General features: G+C 42.4%; 1 protein-coding gene across 1 annotated transcript; it reads left to right on the top strand.

Annotated features, from left to right (window-relative positions):
- The first annotated feature begins 733 nt into the window (after window positions 1–733).
- LOC144699792 (uncharacterized) lies at window positions 734–17,685 on the top strand. The gene is made up of 4 exons (XM_078571028.1): window positions 734–786; window positions 1,195–1,282; window positions 12,408–12,537; window positions 17,285–17,685. The coding sequence occupies exons 2-4, from the start codon at window positions 1,201–1,203 to the stop codon at window positions 17,538–17,540; spliced, it is 468 nt and encodes a 155-aa protein (XP_078427154.1). The 5' UTR covers window positions 734–786; window positions 1,195–1,200; the 3' UTR covers window positions 17,541–17,685.
- Window positions 17,686–17,768: the final 83 nt, after the last annotated feature.

Genomic DNA, 17,768 nt, shown 5'->3' with positions numbered 1-17,768 from the left:
CATAAAGAGATATTAGAGCAGATGATTAAAAGCTCGGACAAAAGAGGAAGGATGTTAGGAGTGCCTTAAAGGAGGAAAGAGAGGTAGAGAGTCAGAGATAGGGGGGAATTCCAGTGCTTAGGATATTGGCAGCTGAAGGCACGGCAACCAATGGTGGAATCGGGGATTAAGGTCAGAATTAGAGGACTGCCAATACCTTGGAGGGTTGTGCGGTTGGAGGAGATTGCAGAGATAGGGGGAGGGGTGGGGCCATTGAAGAATTGGAAGGTGAGGGTGATCATTTTAAAATCGAGGTGTTGCTTAACCAGGGGCCAATGTAGGTGAGTGAGCACAGGTAGTGATGGGCGAGACTTGGTGCAAGGACAGGGGCAGCAAAGTGTTGGATGACCTCAATTTTCGAGGGAGGTCAGCCAGGAGTTTGTTGACATGGCCAAATCTAGAGGTAACAAAGGCAACAAACATAGATTTATTTTATCCCCATTATATTGAGTATTCCGAGTCACGCGGGTTTTATTAGTAACAATACTCCCTCCCATCATGGTTGAACAAGCCCAGGTTATCCTGGTTTATTAACGCTGGGATTCATTTCCAAAGAGCTGCAGGAAAAATTGCCTCGGTACTTGGCCCTTTTGGAGACACGTGTTTCATCTTAAGCGCGAAACACATTTTCCATGGGTATATTTACATTGGCGACCCTCCATCCAAATAAATGAAGCCAAGCGGGGAAGTCTGACTCGGGCTGAGAGGAGCCGGGACTTGTGCAGCTCACAAGCCCCAGGGAAGGAGGTCTGCAATTAACTCCTTGACATCTTATCTGTGGAAATCGGGGGTTTGTTTGTGATTTACTTCAAAGGGGGTTGTCATTATTTACCAGCTATTTTTTTTTATTTAAAAAAAGGCTTGATAAGCAGTGAAGCAACAATTACAGAGCAGCGCCCTGTTATACAAAGACCCTCCTTTTAAAGTCAAAGCTGGAATAATTAGAGGGCAGACTTTTTTTTGGGGGGGGGGGGAAGTGCTGTAATGTGAACGTGAAGGTGCTTTAGTTTAGCTCACACAGTGCGGAGTCGCTCGGTCTCAGTAGTCAATGTTAACTTGCTGGCGATTGCGTCGTGTGTGGCGAAGCGTTTGAGAGGGAGAGAGAGATCAGGTACAGTGCAAAAACCCGTTTGAGCCAAGCTGTTTCTCTCACAGAGACAGATGGAGAAGTTGGTGTTCCTGCTCCTGCTGGTTATCGCCGTCTCCGCCCGAAAGAGCCCGGAATGGGACTACAGATCAGAAGGTAAACGGCACCCAAAGACCAGTATCAGCTTTTACAGAGCGGTAGCTATTAAGGTTCAAGATTCTCTTTTGACTGTGTGCAGTGGAAATGTCATTCCCAGAACAAAAGAAATGACCAGTTGAATAACTTCGCCATCACACCACCACTGCAAGGGGGCTGGGGAATTGCAAGGGAACTTTTAAACTGAAAATGGGTATCACCAATTCTTAATGTAAAGGATTCCTTCTGTAAGTGTATTCGAGAACAGGGTTAAAGAAATAGTGAAGGGGCTCATAGGAATCGTATTTGCCAGGTCTCTTTTGGACCACCAAGATATTAAATTAAAATGTAATTTCCTTATTGTTATGCTATTGTACACACCATAGTTTAATAATGAACAACAGGAGGACGGGAACGTTGAATTTACTGGATTATTGGCATGAGTATTGATCAGCAGGAGGACACACCAGTGTGTCTTAGCAGACTATTGTTCTCCACTTTGTATACTATGTATGTGGACTGGGCAGTTATGTTATACATAATAGGGATTAAAATAAATTAGATAGGTTTAAAATCTCAATATCCAGATCTGTGTAATTTTCGTAGTTTTCCATGGATCCCTTTTAAAACGGAAGTGAATTCACATACTGAAAAAAAAATACGCTATGTGCCTGGCTCATTTATTCCCTGAGGGGTGAATGCTAATCCTATTGCCAACTGTGATGCTAATTAAAAGCGAAAAATCATTTACAGTTCCAATTTGCTACATATTTAGGACTTAATAGGATAAACCTCATAGTATGCAGTACATAGACTATTGCAACATCAGGTCAATATGGTTAAGGAGAGTGTCAGCCTGGCAGGATTTGGGTTCTCCACTATGATTGCCCACATACTGAATTCGTTACTTTTGGATGTAAGAGATATCAAATGAAGGTGAGGAGCCCCTTTAGCTGAACGGGGAGAGTAAATTTGTTTCAGTAAGTTATGTTTAGCAGAGAATTTGCTTCAAAATAAATCATTACAATTAGCCTTTATTTTAAATCATGTTATTTGAGCTATTGTCCATTCAAGTTGGCTGATTCAACCTTTTTATCATGATTTTCAAGGTATTTTAATATTGAACAAAACCTTACAATTAAAAGTCCAGGTGGCTTTGTTAGCATTTATTCCTGTTAAAATTACCTTTTTTTGAGCTGATCTTAATAAACTCCACACCACTAACTAAAACAGTTGCTGTATTCATTATAAACCTTGCAATCACCATGATCTCCCTTCAGTCACCAGCTAATTAGTGACATTTGCTTCAGATTTACTTGTTACAGCTGTGTAATTTGTTTTTCTTAAGTACGTGTTTAAATGTTTAGTCTGTAGAGAATAGAGACCCAGTAACTGGTTAGAAAGTTGTCTAACATGTACAAAACTTATCATTTAAAACATCAAGTTTTTTTATTTTTAATTTGTTTTGGTTTGAACTTTCAGAGCTTTAGAAGCTAAGAGTTGAAATGTAAATCCTGGATATGTGAAATATTATTACATTAATTTCTAATCTCGTATTCTATTTGTCTGGCAGCAGACTGTTCCCATGCTAATTTTGCACCTGTCTAGATCCTTGACTCAGGGAAGCTTTTCAATAATAAATACATTTCAGATACAATTTGCGCCACCCCTTAAGTTCACTATTAGTAAAACAAAATTGAAAATTGCTGATAGAAGCGATATACTGTTGAAGCTTTTCATCTTGCACGCATCAGGACAGATTCACAAGAATACCAAATCTCAAAGGGGACAACAATTTATACTGCATTGGAAGAGGGTGCTGATTGGCTGGCAAGTGGACTCTGGTTGGTAATGCCTCTGCTAATCAATCAGAGTCCACTTACCAACCAATCAGCACCCTCTTCTCATGCAGTATAAATTGTTGTTCCCTTTGAGATTTAGTATTCGTGCATCTGTCCTGATGTGCACAAGAGGAGCAGCTTCAACAACATGTCTCTTTTTTCAGCAAAACTCAAGTTCTATACCACCAAGCGACTATTTGAAATTGAAAATACAAAGCTGTCTTTGTCATATTAGCTCCTGTTCAGTGGATGCATCTTTGTCCAACTTATCCATTTACCTAAGTGTTCACTCAAGTTATTGCATGACTGTTATCAGTTCAGCAATCTACCAGACTGGAGGAAGGTACCAGAGATAATCTGTTGCCATTATTTATAGGACAGCACAAAATACATATATTATGAGTTCCTGATAAATGAGTAACCTGACTTAATGAATTAAGAACAACAGTCTTCTTGCAGTATATTGGAACATATCCAGAACTCTTCCATTTACAAAGTGTGCCATCTGGATTGTGAGCCAGCAACAGGGGGATTCCTAACAAACCACAAGTACTACAAATTCAGGAGAGCTGCAAAAGTGTTCGGCTTTATTGCGGGTTCATTTTACTACTCAGCAAGCGGGAATGACCAACATGTTTAATGAGAATAAGGACCATGTGATTAATTATATTGTTACACATGTCTGAGTACCAACATCAGATGAACATTTCCAATTTAAAGTGTGCTAGTATTTTCATTTTTAAGTGCTTTTATACGCTAAGAGTGCAGCTAATGGCTGACATTGGTTCTCGCCCTAATGAAACAATCCAACACTGGGAGAAACGGACAATGCTAGGTCCACAAATGTGTAATTCTCTGAACGCACAAATCGTGCTCCATATGTTTCCTCTCTGGCCCTGCTTATTTATAAGGAATAAAAACAGCAAGTGTTGGTAACACTCAGCAGATCAGGCAGCACCCATTGAGAAAACATGACAGCGTTAATGTTTCAGGTATAAAGCCTTTCCTCCGAACTGCTATATGTTACATAATTGCTCTTTGGAAGCTGAACCATAAAACCTTGTATTTGAGTGGCACAGTAAAAATGTCCCTTAAAAACATCTTGGGTTGATGTAGTGCTCCCACGTTTTTTTCACATCCATGTATTTTATGGGATGCTGGGGGCAAATACAAATATGGGGAAGGAGCTGTTCTGAGTTGGTCCTTCTAACTGTGGACTCTACGGCTGGAATTTTCTGGTCCCTCCTACTGGCGGGATCTTTTGGTCCTACCAAAGTCAATGAATATTTGAATGGCTCACCGCATCTGCCATGGGGGAACCCTCCAGAAAATCCCGCCCCGGGTATGCTACTTGGTTAGTAGACAGACTGTAGTCATACTCTAGTATCTGTTTAACACTGGTTTATTAGTACTACTTCTAAAAGGTTAGCTGTCTCCTATCCCTGACCTTCTATCTCAGTTCCACCTACTCCACCCCCTCTTAAACAGTATAAAATCCATCATATTTCTACATCTCTTTAGCTCTGAAGAAGTCATTCAGACTCGAAACATTAACTCTGCTTCTCTCTCCGTAGATGCTGCCAGGACTGATGAGTGTTTCCAGCATTTTCTGCTTTTATTTCAGATTTCCAGCATCCACAGTATTTTGCTTTAATACAGAGTAAGCACGTTGCTCCTGTGCATGGTGTTCCAACCTTTCTCTCTCAAGAGTTTAACATGATTGACGGATGTCAGTGGTACATCACCTTCAACATCATACATTAGCATATCCCATCTGCTAACCCTTTATCCTACAGGATCCATTGTTTGTAACTGTCTATAGAAATTACTTCCATTTAAGATTATAGTCACCATCAGTACTGTAAATTATTATTGGCTGCAAAACAACATGTTTTTAATTAACTTAGCGGGTCAGATTTTACTTAGTAGGTAAGTCAGGCGTCTGCCCTTGAGCAATGCATGGCGCATTGCTGGCTGTACGAGCAGAGCAAGGGAAATGGGGCATTTCATCAGATTCAGAGATTGGGAACTAAAGAGCACAAGTTTTGAGAATCAGATACAGAAAAAGAGGGAAATAAAGATTGAAATAGGAGAGAGAGAGAAACAAAAGTGACAGGAAGGAAATGCATTTCTTTTAGGAAGCAGGGAGAAAATGAAGTAGCGATCGGAGAGAAATGGAGCAAATTTAAAAACAAACAAACAAGTAGGAATGATTACAGACTAGCTTAGGTACTGAGAAAAAGAGCTGAGCTGAAACAAAGAACAGCAAGGAGAGATTCAGGGAGAAATAAAGAATATCAATTTTACCTTGTGCTTATATTTTTCATGCATCTGTAAAAAAAACTTGCATTTATAGAGAACTTTTCATGACCTCAGAACTTTACAATCAATGAAGTACTTTTGAAGTGTAGTCGCTGTTGTAAAGTAGGGACCATGGCAAGCTTTTTGTGCATAGTAAGCTCCCACAAAGACCAATGAGATAAATGACCTGATCATCATTTTAGTTGTCGGTTGAAGGATAAATGTTGGCCAGGTCACTGGGAAAAACCTCCCTGCTCTTTTTGAAATAGTGCCACAGGATCTTTTACACTCTCTGAGAGGGCAGACTCAGTTTACCATCTCATCCGAGAAATGACACCCCAGAGAATGAAGAACTTCCTCAATACAGGAAAATATTTGCTACCTGGCATGATCTGGGAATGGGAGGCGCCGGTTAATTAAATATGCTGGTTCACTGAAATGTAAGGTGACTTCTGCGTTTCCATCCAATGAGAAAGCTCCAGGATCATCATGCAGCCGTTGAGGTCTTGAGAGGTGGGGGAGCGTGCAAATCTAGCGAGCGGCGCCAAGGGGAGAGAGTGCTGTAGAACAATGGGAGGCTGAGACTGGAGGGTGAGGACAGGCCGCAGATAACTATTACCAGTGAGCTTGACATCGCCGATCAAAAAACAAACTCAACCTCAGAATTCCAGTCAATAGAGTGCCGGATACCGGAAATTTTACTGTACTGCACTGTTGGCATAGATTATGCACATAAGTTTTGGAAGTGGGGCTTGAACCTGTGACCTGCTAACTCAAAGGTGAGTGTGATACCACTGTCTGTAACCCTGAGGCTATCAAGCAAGGCACAGAAACAGATTCAATGCTTTTCTATTGTTCTTTATCGGGTAATACCCAGTGTGCAGGCATGAATACTGGGATAAAAATACATGGAACAATTGCCGTCCACAGGAAAAGTCAGACTGTGATTCACCTTCATTGTGATTATTCAAGTAAAAAATGTACAAAGACCAATATGAACAGTTTCATTTTTTTCAGGCTTTATCTCAATGGTTTGACATCTGAGTGCAAAACAGGGAAACCCCCAGGTCAGATCACGATGTGAAAGCACAAAGACATTGGCTCAATCAATCCTTTATAAGCAAATTGTGAAACAACATAACATAATACGAATGTCACACAGGCCTTGGCATCATCAGTTCAGAGTGCGCCGCAGGAAGAATCCAATACTTTCCTTTACGATACGGCAAACACCATCTGCAGTCAGGTAGCTGAGCAATTTCCCCCCTGCCTCTGTCAATGCACTGAGACCAATGTCAGGTATGAGAGTGCCACAAGATGTAGACAAACGTCTGACCTTAACAGCCTGGCCCAACATCACGTACACCAACAATCTATATATTAAAAAAAAAATCTAAAGTATTTCCAAAAAGAAAATGTCCATTTGCTTATTCTGCGGAATGCAACCCTTATTTCAGCAGTAAACCTAGAACAGAAGCACCAAAAGATGTAGGTGCCAAAGTTCCTCTGATATTTAGCACACACAACATAAATTCAACAGGAGTCGACTGCAACAGCTGCAGCATACACCAGGATCTAGATACACTGGAACTCTGGTTTATGTGGAGGCTTCCACAAGACTAAGTTCCATCAGAGACAACTGGGCCCAGGGTGGAGGCTCCCTGCACTGTGCCTCTAGTCTTGCAGCAGTGCATGGTTGGAGGCTGTCATACCGTGAGAAAAAGCATTGTGGTTTCCTGGATGTAGGATGAGGTGGTTCAGGCCAGCACCTTGAAGATTGAAGGGACAATTTCATTTTACCTCTGAAACTGCAAGACTCTTCTATGGTTTACAGGAGCACCGTACGTGTAAAACTAAACCATTATTTTAAAGCTGAGGTGACGTACTGTTGGTAAGGAAGAACCAGTCAGTCATTAATTTGGATATTGGGTTAGATTTGATGAGCATTGACCCTACCTCACTAAATTGGGGTTTAAATTTAAACCATTTTAATTGATTGCTATTCCATTGAAACTGTGACTCAATTCTGATCCAGGTTTCTCGTGTCTTTGTGACTTTGCTTTAAAAAAACAAATCCAGTTTAAAAGAGGCCAAGTTTGAGCATTTTTTTTAAAAAAATCAGCAATCGCACATTTGTTATTGCTGAATTTGTCGTCTTCTTAAGCAGTTCCTTGGGACCGAGGGTGACTTTCTTCCGCTCCGGGGTTATGGGTCCTGAGATGATTAAAAAGCCCAATGCTGGATCGGCCCACTCTGTGGTCATGTTTGATGAGGCGGGTGGGTGGGACGTTCGAATTTTGGTCCTCTCCTTCTGCTGTTTGTGCTCGGCTTCCACCTGGGCCTGTCGGAGGCTTTAGAAATGGTTGGCACCTTCGCGGATGCTTCTTCTCCACTTTGGCTGGTCTCGAGCAAGAGATTCCCATAAAATTGGTGGGGATGTTGCATTTTTTCAGGGAGGATTTGAGGACGTCCCTGAAACGATTCCTCTGCCCTCCTGGTAACCACTTTCTGTGACAAAGCTCGGAGGAGAGAGCTTGTTTTGGGAGTCTTCTCTCAGACATGCGGATGATATGGCCTGACCAATGTAGCTGATTGACCATAACCAGTGCCTATATACTGGCGATGTTGACCTGAGAGAGGACACTGATATCGGAGCGCCGAGCTATAGTTTTTATTCATTTACGGGATGTGGGCTTCGCTGGCTGGGCCAGCATTTATTGCCCATCCCTAGTTGCCCTTGAGAAGGTGGTGGTGAACTGCCTTCTTGAACCGCTGCAGCCCATGTGGTGTAGGTACACCCACAGTGGTGTTAGGAAGGGAGTTCCAGGATTTTGACCCAGCGACAGTGAAGGAACGGCAATATATTTCCAAGTCAGGATGGTGAGTGACTTGGAAGGGAACTTCCAGGTGGTAATTTTCCCATCTATCTGCTGCCCTTGTCCTTCTAGGTGGTAGTGATCATGGGTTTGGGAGGTGATGTCAAAGGAGCCTTGGTGAATTCCTGTAGTGCATCTTGTACATGGTACACATTGCTGCTACTATGCGTCAGCGGTGGAGGGAGTAAATGTTTGTGGTTGTGGTGCCAATCAAGCAGGTTGCTTTGTCCTGGATGGTATCAAGCTTCTTGTGTGTTGTGGGAGCTGCACTCATCCAGGCAAGTGGGGGGTATTCCATCACACTCCTGACTTGTGCCTTGTCAATGGTGGACAGGCTTTGGGGAGTCAGGAGGTGGGTTACTCATCGTACTATTCCTAGCCTCTGACCTGCTCTTGTAGCCACAGTATTTATGTGGCTAATCCAGTTCAGTTTCTGGTCATTGGTAGCCCCCAGGATGTTGATAGTGGGGGATTCAGTGATGGTAATGCCATTGAACATCAAGGGGTTGGATTCTCTCTTGTTGGAGATGGCCAATGTCTGGCACTTGTGTGGCGCGAATGTTACTTGCCACTTGTCAGCCCAAACCTGGATATTGTCCAGGTCTTGCTGCATTTGGATATATGACTGCTTCCAGTCAATCAGAATGTGAGGCACCTTGAGTCCTGGTAGATATGTTATACATAGTTTGTCGAAAATATCTCCTAACCTCCTGGAGTATGATTGCAATTCCTTAGTTTTTTTCTACAGATGGAAGGAGTAAAATCTTTGTTTCGTTGTTGTTGCTGAGCTTGAGTGAGGTTTTGCTGTTACCATGTCTTGGCCTACCGTACCTTGATGACGCTTTGCTCAATCTATTAAGAACTATTTCCAAAGGCCTCAGGTTAAGCACATGGTATTCAGCACACAGACTGTTCTGCACCTAGCTCTCTTGGAGCCTCCTGGTCACCTGACTCCTGATGTCACAATTACATCATTAATATCATCATGGTCTCATTAGCATCACCATTAACCCATTACTCTACAATCTTTCCCCCCATGGTAGAACTTGGTAGAAACAGACACCAAGTTAGCCAGAATCTTAAAGACATGAACATTTAGTGTGGGACCCTACCCCGAAAACCTTTTCTACACTTTTCGCTACTTCTGATTTATTCCTGTCCCGTTCAGAAAGGTTAATATCTTTTGGAAAGATGAGAAGTGGATGCTTTTGCAAGCAATAGTGTATCTGCCAGGACTCGAGGTGCCTCACATTCTGATTGACTGGAAGCTTGGGCTGGCCTTTTGCTTTAGTCAGTAACAGGCAGTGCAAGTTCCAGATGGTGCGTGAATGGCAAGTTTAAAGCGTAGAGCAGGAAGGCTTTTCACTTCTACCTGCAGCGTTTTTAGCTTTTAAAATGTGAAGATGGACTATTGGCTAAACGGAATATCACTGTAGTAATACTGAGTGCAGATTCTTGAAAAGGTATCCAGCAGCTCTCTGGAATTTAATATTGTTTCAGGATGCATTTGCTGATCTTCTTCTGGGACAGGTTGATACAGATACTTACTAGTTTTGGCTAAGCTGCCTCTGCTTTTAATATAGTGCAGCTGGAAGATTGTAGTTAAAGTCTTAGGTAAACTATCATTCTTTAACATCTGTTTAAAATAAAAGTTTAATCCTTCAAGCTGCTCCATCCTGTCCACTGTACCTACACATACAGCACTTTGTAATCACATCCATCTGTCATTCCAGTGCCCCATAGGTGAAATATCTTGTTTGATTTTCTTTCTTTCCCCCAAAAAGGCTTTCCTTTTCTTCTTGAAAGCTTGCTTGCCCTCTTCAGTCTTAAGTGACCAGGTCAACAGCAGTTGAAGTACTTTGTGTTCCCAGGTTCAAGTGGAAGTGATCTGTTGGACAGACCATGCCCTGTCTCTCTGGCAGTAAAAAGTTCAATGCAAGGTTGAGGAAGCCAGGTGAAGATTTTTTTTACCTTTTGTTTAAGAAAAGCAGAAGTGCATTTATCTTGAGTTATTATATAATCCTGAATCAGTGGTTTTAAACTTTTCTGTGTTGGTAACCCACTGCAATAATTAACAATACTGAGAGAGACCCCTAAACGTATTGACCCATTCCAGTACTGATACACTTCTGAAGACTCGGGCACAATCATTTGACTAGTATTCTGTGTTGATAATCTTACAGATTACTGCAAAATGATGTCCAGTTCCCTATGGTGCAAAGACACTAAATGGGACTCCTGTGTTACCACTAGATTAGACTTGTGCTGCTAGGTAAACAAATACAGAAAAGTGACCTCTGGTCCCTTAGGGCGCAAGGATTGCAATTCAAAAACCTATGTGCTTAGTGTAAAGGACAATGTATCTCCCAGTTCTTTGTTTGTTTGCTTACTTCCTTTGCTTTAGACCAGGCTTCCAGGAAATGGGGCAAGGTGCAAAGTGGCCGACTGATTTCACCATTACCCACTTCTTGCCCTGCGACAAAGTTAAAATTAACCCCAACGCAGGAATAGGAGTTGGCCATTTAGAACCTGTTCCTCGATTCAATGAAATTATGGCTGATCTGTGACTTAACTCCATATCCTCACATTTGTCCCTATCCCTTGATAACGTTGAAGAACAAAAACCTATTAATTTTACATTTAAATCATCGATTGATCGAGCATGAATTGTCATTTGTGGAAGGGTGTTCCAAACTTTGAGCACTCTGTGTGTGTGTGTGTGTGTGTGTGTGTGTGTGTATGTGTGTGTAGACCTCTTTCAGATTTTCACCCCTGAAAGGCCTGGTTCTAATTTTTAGGCTATACCCCCTAGTCCTGGACTCCCCAGCCAGCAGAAATACTTTCTCTCTATTTACCCCTATCTGTTCCCTGTAACATCTTGAAAATTTTGAACAAACAGCCCCTTAACCTTCTAAATTCCAGGAAAACCAACCCTAGTGTGTGTAATCTTCCCTGGCAATTTAACTTGTGGAGTCCAAGTATCATTCCTATAAATTCATGCTGTACTCCTTCCAAGGCCAAAATATCTCTCCTAAGAATATAAATGAAAACCAGTAAGACTAGAAGGAAAAAACAATATAACTATAAACTAAATGGGTATAGCTTGGATAAATGATTCAGGGTTTGGTAGACAGATTGTTGAAATAATCTGTACAGTCACTGAGGTAACAATAAGTAAAGTCAATAGGATTCTGGGTTGGATTGGGCACTGGTCTATCTCCATCTGGGGCAGTGTGTGCAGTTTTGGTCCGCATGTCACTGGAAGGACATTATGGCACAGAACAAAGGTCAAGCACTTGTTTGGCAACCACATCAGTCACCGGAGCCACAAGGAGAGTTTACTGAGCTGGGTTTATTTAAGAAGAGATGAGAGGTGATCTTGTTGAGATTGTCAAAACCTTGAAAATAAATTAACAAACTGAACCCTGAGAAACCATTTATCGTGTTTCATAGAATGACAGCAAGGGGGCACAGAATGGAGCTTAGAACAGGGTAGGTCAATGGATTGAACCATATCATTATTTCACACAAAGGGTGGTGAATGTTTGGAATGGACTGTCCAGGCAGGTAATTGAGGCCAATAACAAGAAAGTGTTAGCCAGGCATTTGATGAGCAAATCAGTTGAGGGATTCAGGTAGCGAGGGTTTCTTCTGGTTTTGAACTCCAGGCCTGGTCAAATGGATGGCCATGGTCATTTCCAGTCCTATTCTGGATCAAGATATTGGAAAGCTCAACCATATAATCCCAAAGTGCTTCCAAAGGAAGAGAAAGATGGCTTCTCTTCGTTCCCACCAAGCAACCAGCCAAAAGTAGCATAACTGGAGAGTGGCACCATGCTATCCACCTGGCTTATCAGTTGAGAGCATGGGAGGAGGCTAAAGAGAGAAAGGAAATAACTTCATTTTATTTAAGGGAGGCAAAACAGTATTTTGGACTTGAATACAGAAGGAAGTCTTTATTTTTGATTATATTTTGTAAATATGATAATGGGCTTTCAATTACAAAACTGTTCTCTGATTCTGTATGAAAATAATAGGAGACTGGAGTAAGTAGCTATGACCTTAATTGCGATAGTGACCTTATGAGAAATAATAAAACTCTAATGATGTTGTGCTTTTAAACTGTAGCCAAGAAAGTGAATATGCGAGGATGTGCAAACCTCACCAATGTTCTGGACAACTGGAAATTTGCCATCATGACCCAGATTAAAGACTTGCTCCTGTATGATCATCAGACTGTGCTGCCAGACTATGGAAGGTATGTGCTCAGTAAAGGAAGAAATAACTTGCATTTTTGTAGTACCGTTCATAACCTCAGCCCCAAAAGGTCGCTAAGCCAAAGAAGTGCTTTTGAAGCCTGAACGGTCTTCTAATCCAGGGAAACAGGGCAGCCAGTTTTCGCAAAGTGGATGTTGGTATCCCTGGGAAAAGCAGGGGAACACTCCAAGTCCAATGCAATGATGAGTCACTAAGTGAAAGAATGAGGAATGTACTCAGTCCCATCTGGGCCATCTTGGCTGATTCAAGTGGTGCTCAGCATGACCCCACTGCAGGGAAAGAAAATGAGGAGAGGCCTCAATGCCTGAGCTGGTGAATGAGCGCAACATGAGGGAGGCGGGGAAGGGGAAAACAACTTCATAAAGTCCGGGCTCTTGAGAATTTAGGTGTGACCTTTTGACTTTCACTTAATCAATTTGATAGACATTAAAATAAAAGGCTAAATTCCAATATTTGTGAAGTGTTGAATGGAAGTAATTAAGCTTAATGGATTTCTGTTAAATATCTGCTTTTCCATGACAGATATTCATACACTAACAATTCTCAGTACTGCTCATGTCATAACGTAGCTACATGTCACAGGTTGGCACACATAGGAACATAGCACTTAGGAACAGGAGTAGGCCATTCAGCCCTTTGAGCCTGCTCCGCCATTCGATAAGATCATGGCTGATATGAATATAAAAACAAAAAGCTAAAAGCTACTGCGGATGCTGGAAATCCAAAACAAAAACAGAATTACCTGGAAAAACTCAGCAGGTCTGGCAGCATCGGCGGAGAAGAAATCAGTTAACGTTTCGAGCCTTCATGGCCCTTCGGCAGAACTGAAGCATAGTTAGAAGAAGGGAGAAATATAAATTGGTTTAAGGTGGGTGGCGGGGGGGTGGGGGGGAGAGACACATTGAGGGTGTGGTGATTGTGGAGATGAGCAGATAATCAAAAGATGTCACAGACAAAAGGGTCAAAGAGGTGTTGAAGGTGGTGACATTTGTCTGAGACAAGTGCTAATTAAGAATGGAAGACAGGATATTCAAAGTACAGCTCTAGTGGGGGTGGGGTGGAAAGACTAACAAGGTTTTAGTTTAGATTTAAAAATAATGGAAATAGGTGGGGAAAGAAGAATCTATATAAATTATTGAAAAAAAGGGGGGTGTGGGGGGGGGGAAGAAACGGGGTGGGGATGGGGGGAGGGGGAGTTTAAGATCTAAAGTTGTTGAATTCAATATTCAGCCCAGAAGGCTGTAAAGTGCCTAGTCGGAAGATGAGGTGCTGTTCCTCCAGTTTGCGTTGGGCTTCACTGGAACAATGCAGCAAGCCAAGGACAGACATGTGGGCAAGAGAACAGGGTGGAGTGTTAAAATGGCAAGCGACAGGGAGGTTTGGGTCTTTCTTGCGGACAGACCGCAGGTGTTCCGCAAAACGGTCGCCCAGTTTGCGTTTGGTCTCTCCAATGTAGAGGAGACCGCATTGGGAGCAACGAATGCAGTAGACTAAGTTAGGGGAAATGCAAGTGAAATGCTGCTTCACTTGAAAGGAGTGTTTGGGCCCTCGGACGGTGAGGAGAGAGGAAGTGAAGGGGCAGGTGTTGCAGCTTCTGCGTGGGCAATGGCTGATATGAATGTGGTCTCAACTCCACCTTCCTGCCTGTCCCCCATAACTCTCAATTCCCTTGTCTCTCAAAAATCTATCCAACACACCCTTGAATATATTGAATGACCCAGCCTTCACTGCTTTCTGGAGAAGAGAATTCCACAGACTAACGACCCTCTAAGAGAAAAAAAAAATCTCCTCATCTCCATCTTAAAAGGGAGACATCTTATTCTTAAATTGTGTCCCCTAGTTCTAGTCTCCTCCACAGTTTTCAATGGCATTTTGAAATAGCTGGATCATTTCCAATATAGTGTTCTACATTTATTTTTATTAATATCTAAAGTTACAGATTATTGATTTCATATTCTTGACTGCTTTATTTGATTAATGTTTTGTTAATTCTGCCAGTATATGGCCAAGTTTTTTGACTTTGTTTATTGGGTTCAATCTGGATCCAATGGGCCATGGCCACAATCAAAATTCTTATTTAACAGGAAGAGTAATGCAGCTGCAGTATCATTCGAACACAAGAGCATCTACATAGCCAGCTGTTTTTACATTTGATCATATTCCCATTTCCCATTTATTTAGCACATCTAATTTGTTTGTCTGACATAGCAACTTGAAAGCTAGAACAAGCAAAACCAAGCAAAAACAGACAGTCACACTCAGATCATGGATGATCAGTACCTCCACCCCATTTACCCACATTATTCCATATCACATGGTACCCTTACCACATGAAGTTTTGATTCAACAATTCTACGCACACTGATCACAAGGGGCAGAATTTTTAGGTCAGCGTGCGGGTGCGCGCCTGATCCAATCGGACGCGAATTTGCGCGAGATGCGGTCGGGCGAGCGCCCTGATGTCATCCCGTGCTCACACGGTATTTTGGTCAGCGGGTGTGCACGAACGCCGCAAGTGCACCCGCCAACAATTACAAAGACAACTAAAGTTGTTCAAGTTCGAATTGTTCCTGATTTTTCGTGGTCCGTCCTGCAGACTGGTGAATCTGCCGGGCGGACTTCGCATTTTTTGATGAAACTTCATCCAAGGGTGGGATGAGGTTTCCGTTGTTAAATAAAATAAAAATGTACGGACAGAATTTTCAATCATGCATATGTTCAGGTGGCCGATTGTGATGCATGGACATTTTTTTCCGGATTTTAAAATCTTTATTTAATCGTTTTGAAGTCTTCAGCTCCCTGAGGCAGCTCTCTGCTGCCTTTCGAAAGCTTTCATTCAGCGCTCGCCCGCGCCCGCGCTTGTGTCAGCGCCCATCCTCCTCCTGCCCCCACCCCGGCAGAGCTGAGCATCTCGGCATGCACTTCACCCTGGGCTGGCCAATTAACGGTTGGGGGCCAATCGTGGGCGGTGGTCCGTTTCCCGATCGCTCCCAGGCCCGTTGATCGCACCCGCATGCCAACGTAAAAATCCTGCCCATAGTGAGCTTCAGTCTGAGCTTTATTAGACGTGTCAAGCAGAGTATGACTTAAATGGAGAATGGCTGCATAATTCTGAGGTGCAGAGGGATCTAGGTGTTCTAGTACATGAGTCACAAAAAGTTAGTACAGGTACAGCAAGTAATTAAGAAGGCTAATGGAATACTATCCTTTATTATGAGAGGGATTGAACATAAAAGTAAGGATGTTATGCTTTAGTTATACAGGTCATTGATGAGACCGCACCTCAATTACTGTGTGCAGTTTTCGTCTCCTATTTAAGGAAGGATGTAAATGCATTGTAGGTGGTTCAGAGGAGCTTTACCAGATTGATACCTGGAATGAGGGGGTTGTCTTATGATGAAAGTTTGGACAGACTGGGCTTGTTTCCACTGGAGTTTAGAAGAGTGAGGGGTGATTTGATTGATGTATACAAGATCATGAATGGCCTTGACAAGGTGGACGTTGAAAGGATGTTTCCTCTTGTGGGTGAGTCCAGAACCAGGGGGCACTGTTTTAAAATTAGGGGTCGCCCTTTTAGGGCAAAGATGAGCAATTTTTTCTCTCAGAGGGTTGTGCGACTTTGGAACTCTCTGCCTCAGTAGGTGGTGGGGGTGGGGTCATTGAATATTTTTAAGGCAGAGGTAGAAAGATTCTCGTTAGGCAAGGGAATCGAAGGTTATCGGGGTTAGATGGGAATGTGGAAATCGAAACACAAGAAGATCAGCCATGATCTTATTGAATGGCGGAGCAGGCTCGAGGGGCCGAATGATCTACTCCTGTTCCTATTTCTTATGTTCTTATTGCCAGACATTTACTCCATGAGGGGGCACTGGGATTGCCTAATCGTTACAGGAAAAGCCTTATTGAGCCTCTTTAAACTACAGCAGTAGTTAATTTTTGTTTGGAAAATTTAATGTTTTAAAAGGTCTAATTAACTGAATTTTAATCATTCCAGAAAAGAGTTACAATGCCATTGTTGGCTAGTAAATTTCTCTCATCTTGCCTCCTCGCACTGAAGGTGCTGTTCACAAGGCCGCCCTGGCTTTTGGCAGCACAAGTGTCCATTCTGGCTGCATGTGAGCCCAGGCAGCCAGAATTGGTTGATTACTCAATAGGGACTCGGAAGATGGCAGGAGACAGAGCATGATGCTGGTCTAACAGAGCACACACTCACTTGGAATAATCAGGAGCGCATCCTCAGCTGACTCTTGGTGTGTCCCTAGCCCAAGTGTATGGAAACTAAACTGACCAACTGAGCCCAAAGTAGGGATTGAATCTGGAATTTTCAAGGTCTCCTTGGCTTCGTACCACATCGTTTAACCACTAATCTGTTGAGGGAGCTATGATTACATTTTTTACTTATTTTATTTGAAACTGAAATTTCTATTGACAGTCAGATTTGAAGGTCACCCAAGTGGTAGTCAGTGGTGCCCAGTCTGGAGTCAGTCTATTTATAATTTTTATGCATATTTTCTCCATTCCATCCAATGATGATGTAACTGACAGGAGGAAGGGCAAATAGTACTAATATATTACAATAAATATATGGAGATATATATATAACAACAAAAAAACTTGTTTCAAGTTCACTTTGACAAAGATTAACACATTGGTTTAAATCAAAGTTGTGTTTTCAGTCTTTCTCAGAATACTAGCAACACTTTTCCACCTTTTCTGCTCCCATGCAGGATTCACACACTTTCTGAAGCACTTGACGATCTCTATAAAGAGTTCAATGCTTTGAAGGAGAGATTGATTGAGCTGACCAACAAGTTTGAGGGAGTTGAGTTATTTGTGGATGAGCTAAAGGCCGTCCGACATGCTGCCCGAATTGGTGAGAGGCGGGTCCAGTCCACGCATGAGAAGCCGGGCAACGATGGACCCCAGAGAAGACGAGTTGTGGTCCGTAAAGTGAAGAAGCAAGTCGCCAAACCTAGTACCTAAACTCAGTCAAGCTAAAACCAAATACTGCTGATTCTCTACAAATAACTATTGGGACTTCTAAAGTTTCTTTGCGCATCCTATCACATGCTAGTACAGTTGGTGCATGTTAGCGGAGACTTGGTTAATGGGGATGTTCCTCTAAATAAGGCATTTTCGCGTCTATCATTTAATGCATTCAGACCAGCATAAATAAATTTTGTGCAAGGAACGCTTTGCCAGATGGATGAT

This window comes from Cetorhinus maximus, chromosome 24, assembly GCF_964194155.1.
Source record: "Cetorhinus maximus chromosome 24, sCetMax3.hap1.1, whole genome shotgun sequence".
NCBI lineage: Eukaryota > Metazoa > Chordata > Chondrichthyes > Lamniformes > Cetorhinidae > Cetorhinus > Cetorhinus maximus.
This window is presented reverse-complemented; position numbering and strand designations above follow the sequence as displayed.

Bases quoted from the DNA above. Each gene is read 5' to 3' on its own strand.
- LOC144699792 (XM_078571028.1), top strand. From the start codon at position 1,201: ATGGAGAAGTTGGTGTTCCTGCTCCTGCTGGTTATCGCCGTCTCCGCC. The intron at 1,283-12,407 runs GTAAACGGCACC...TTTAAACTGTAG, and splicing joins ATGGGACTACAGATCAGAAG to CCAAGAAAGTGAATATGCGA. The intron at 12,538-17,284 runs GTATGTGCTCAG...GCTCCCATGCAG, and splicing joins GTGCTGCCAGACTATGGAAG to GATTCACACACTTTCTGAAG.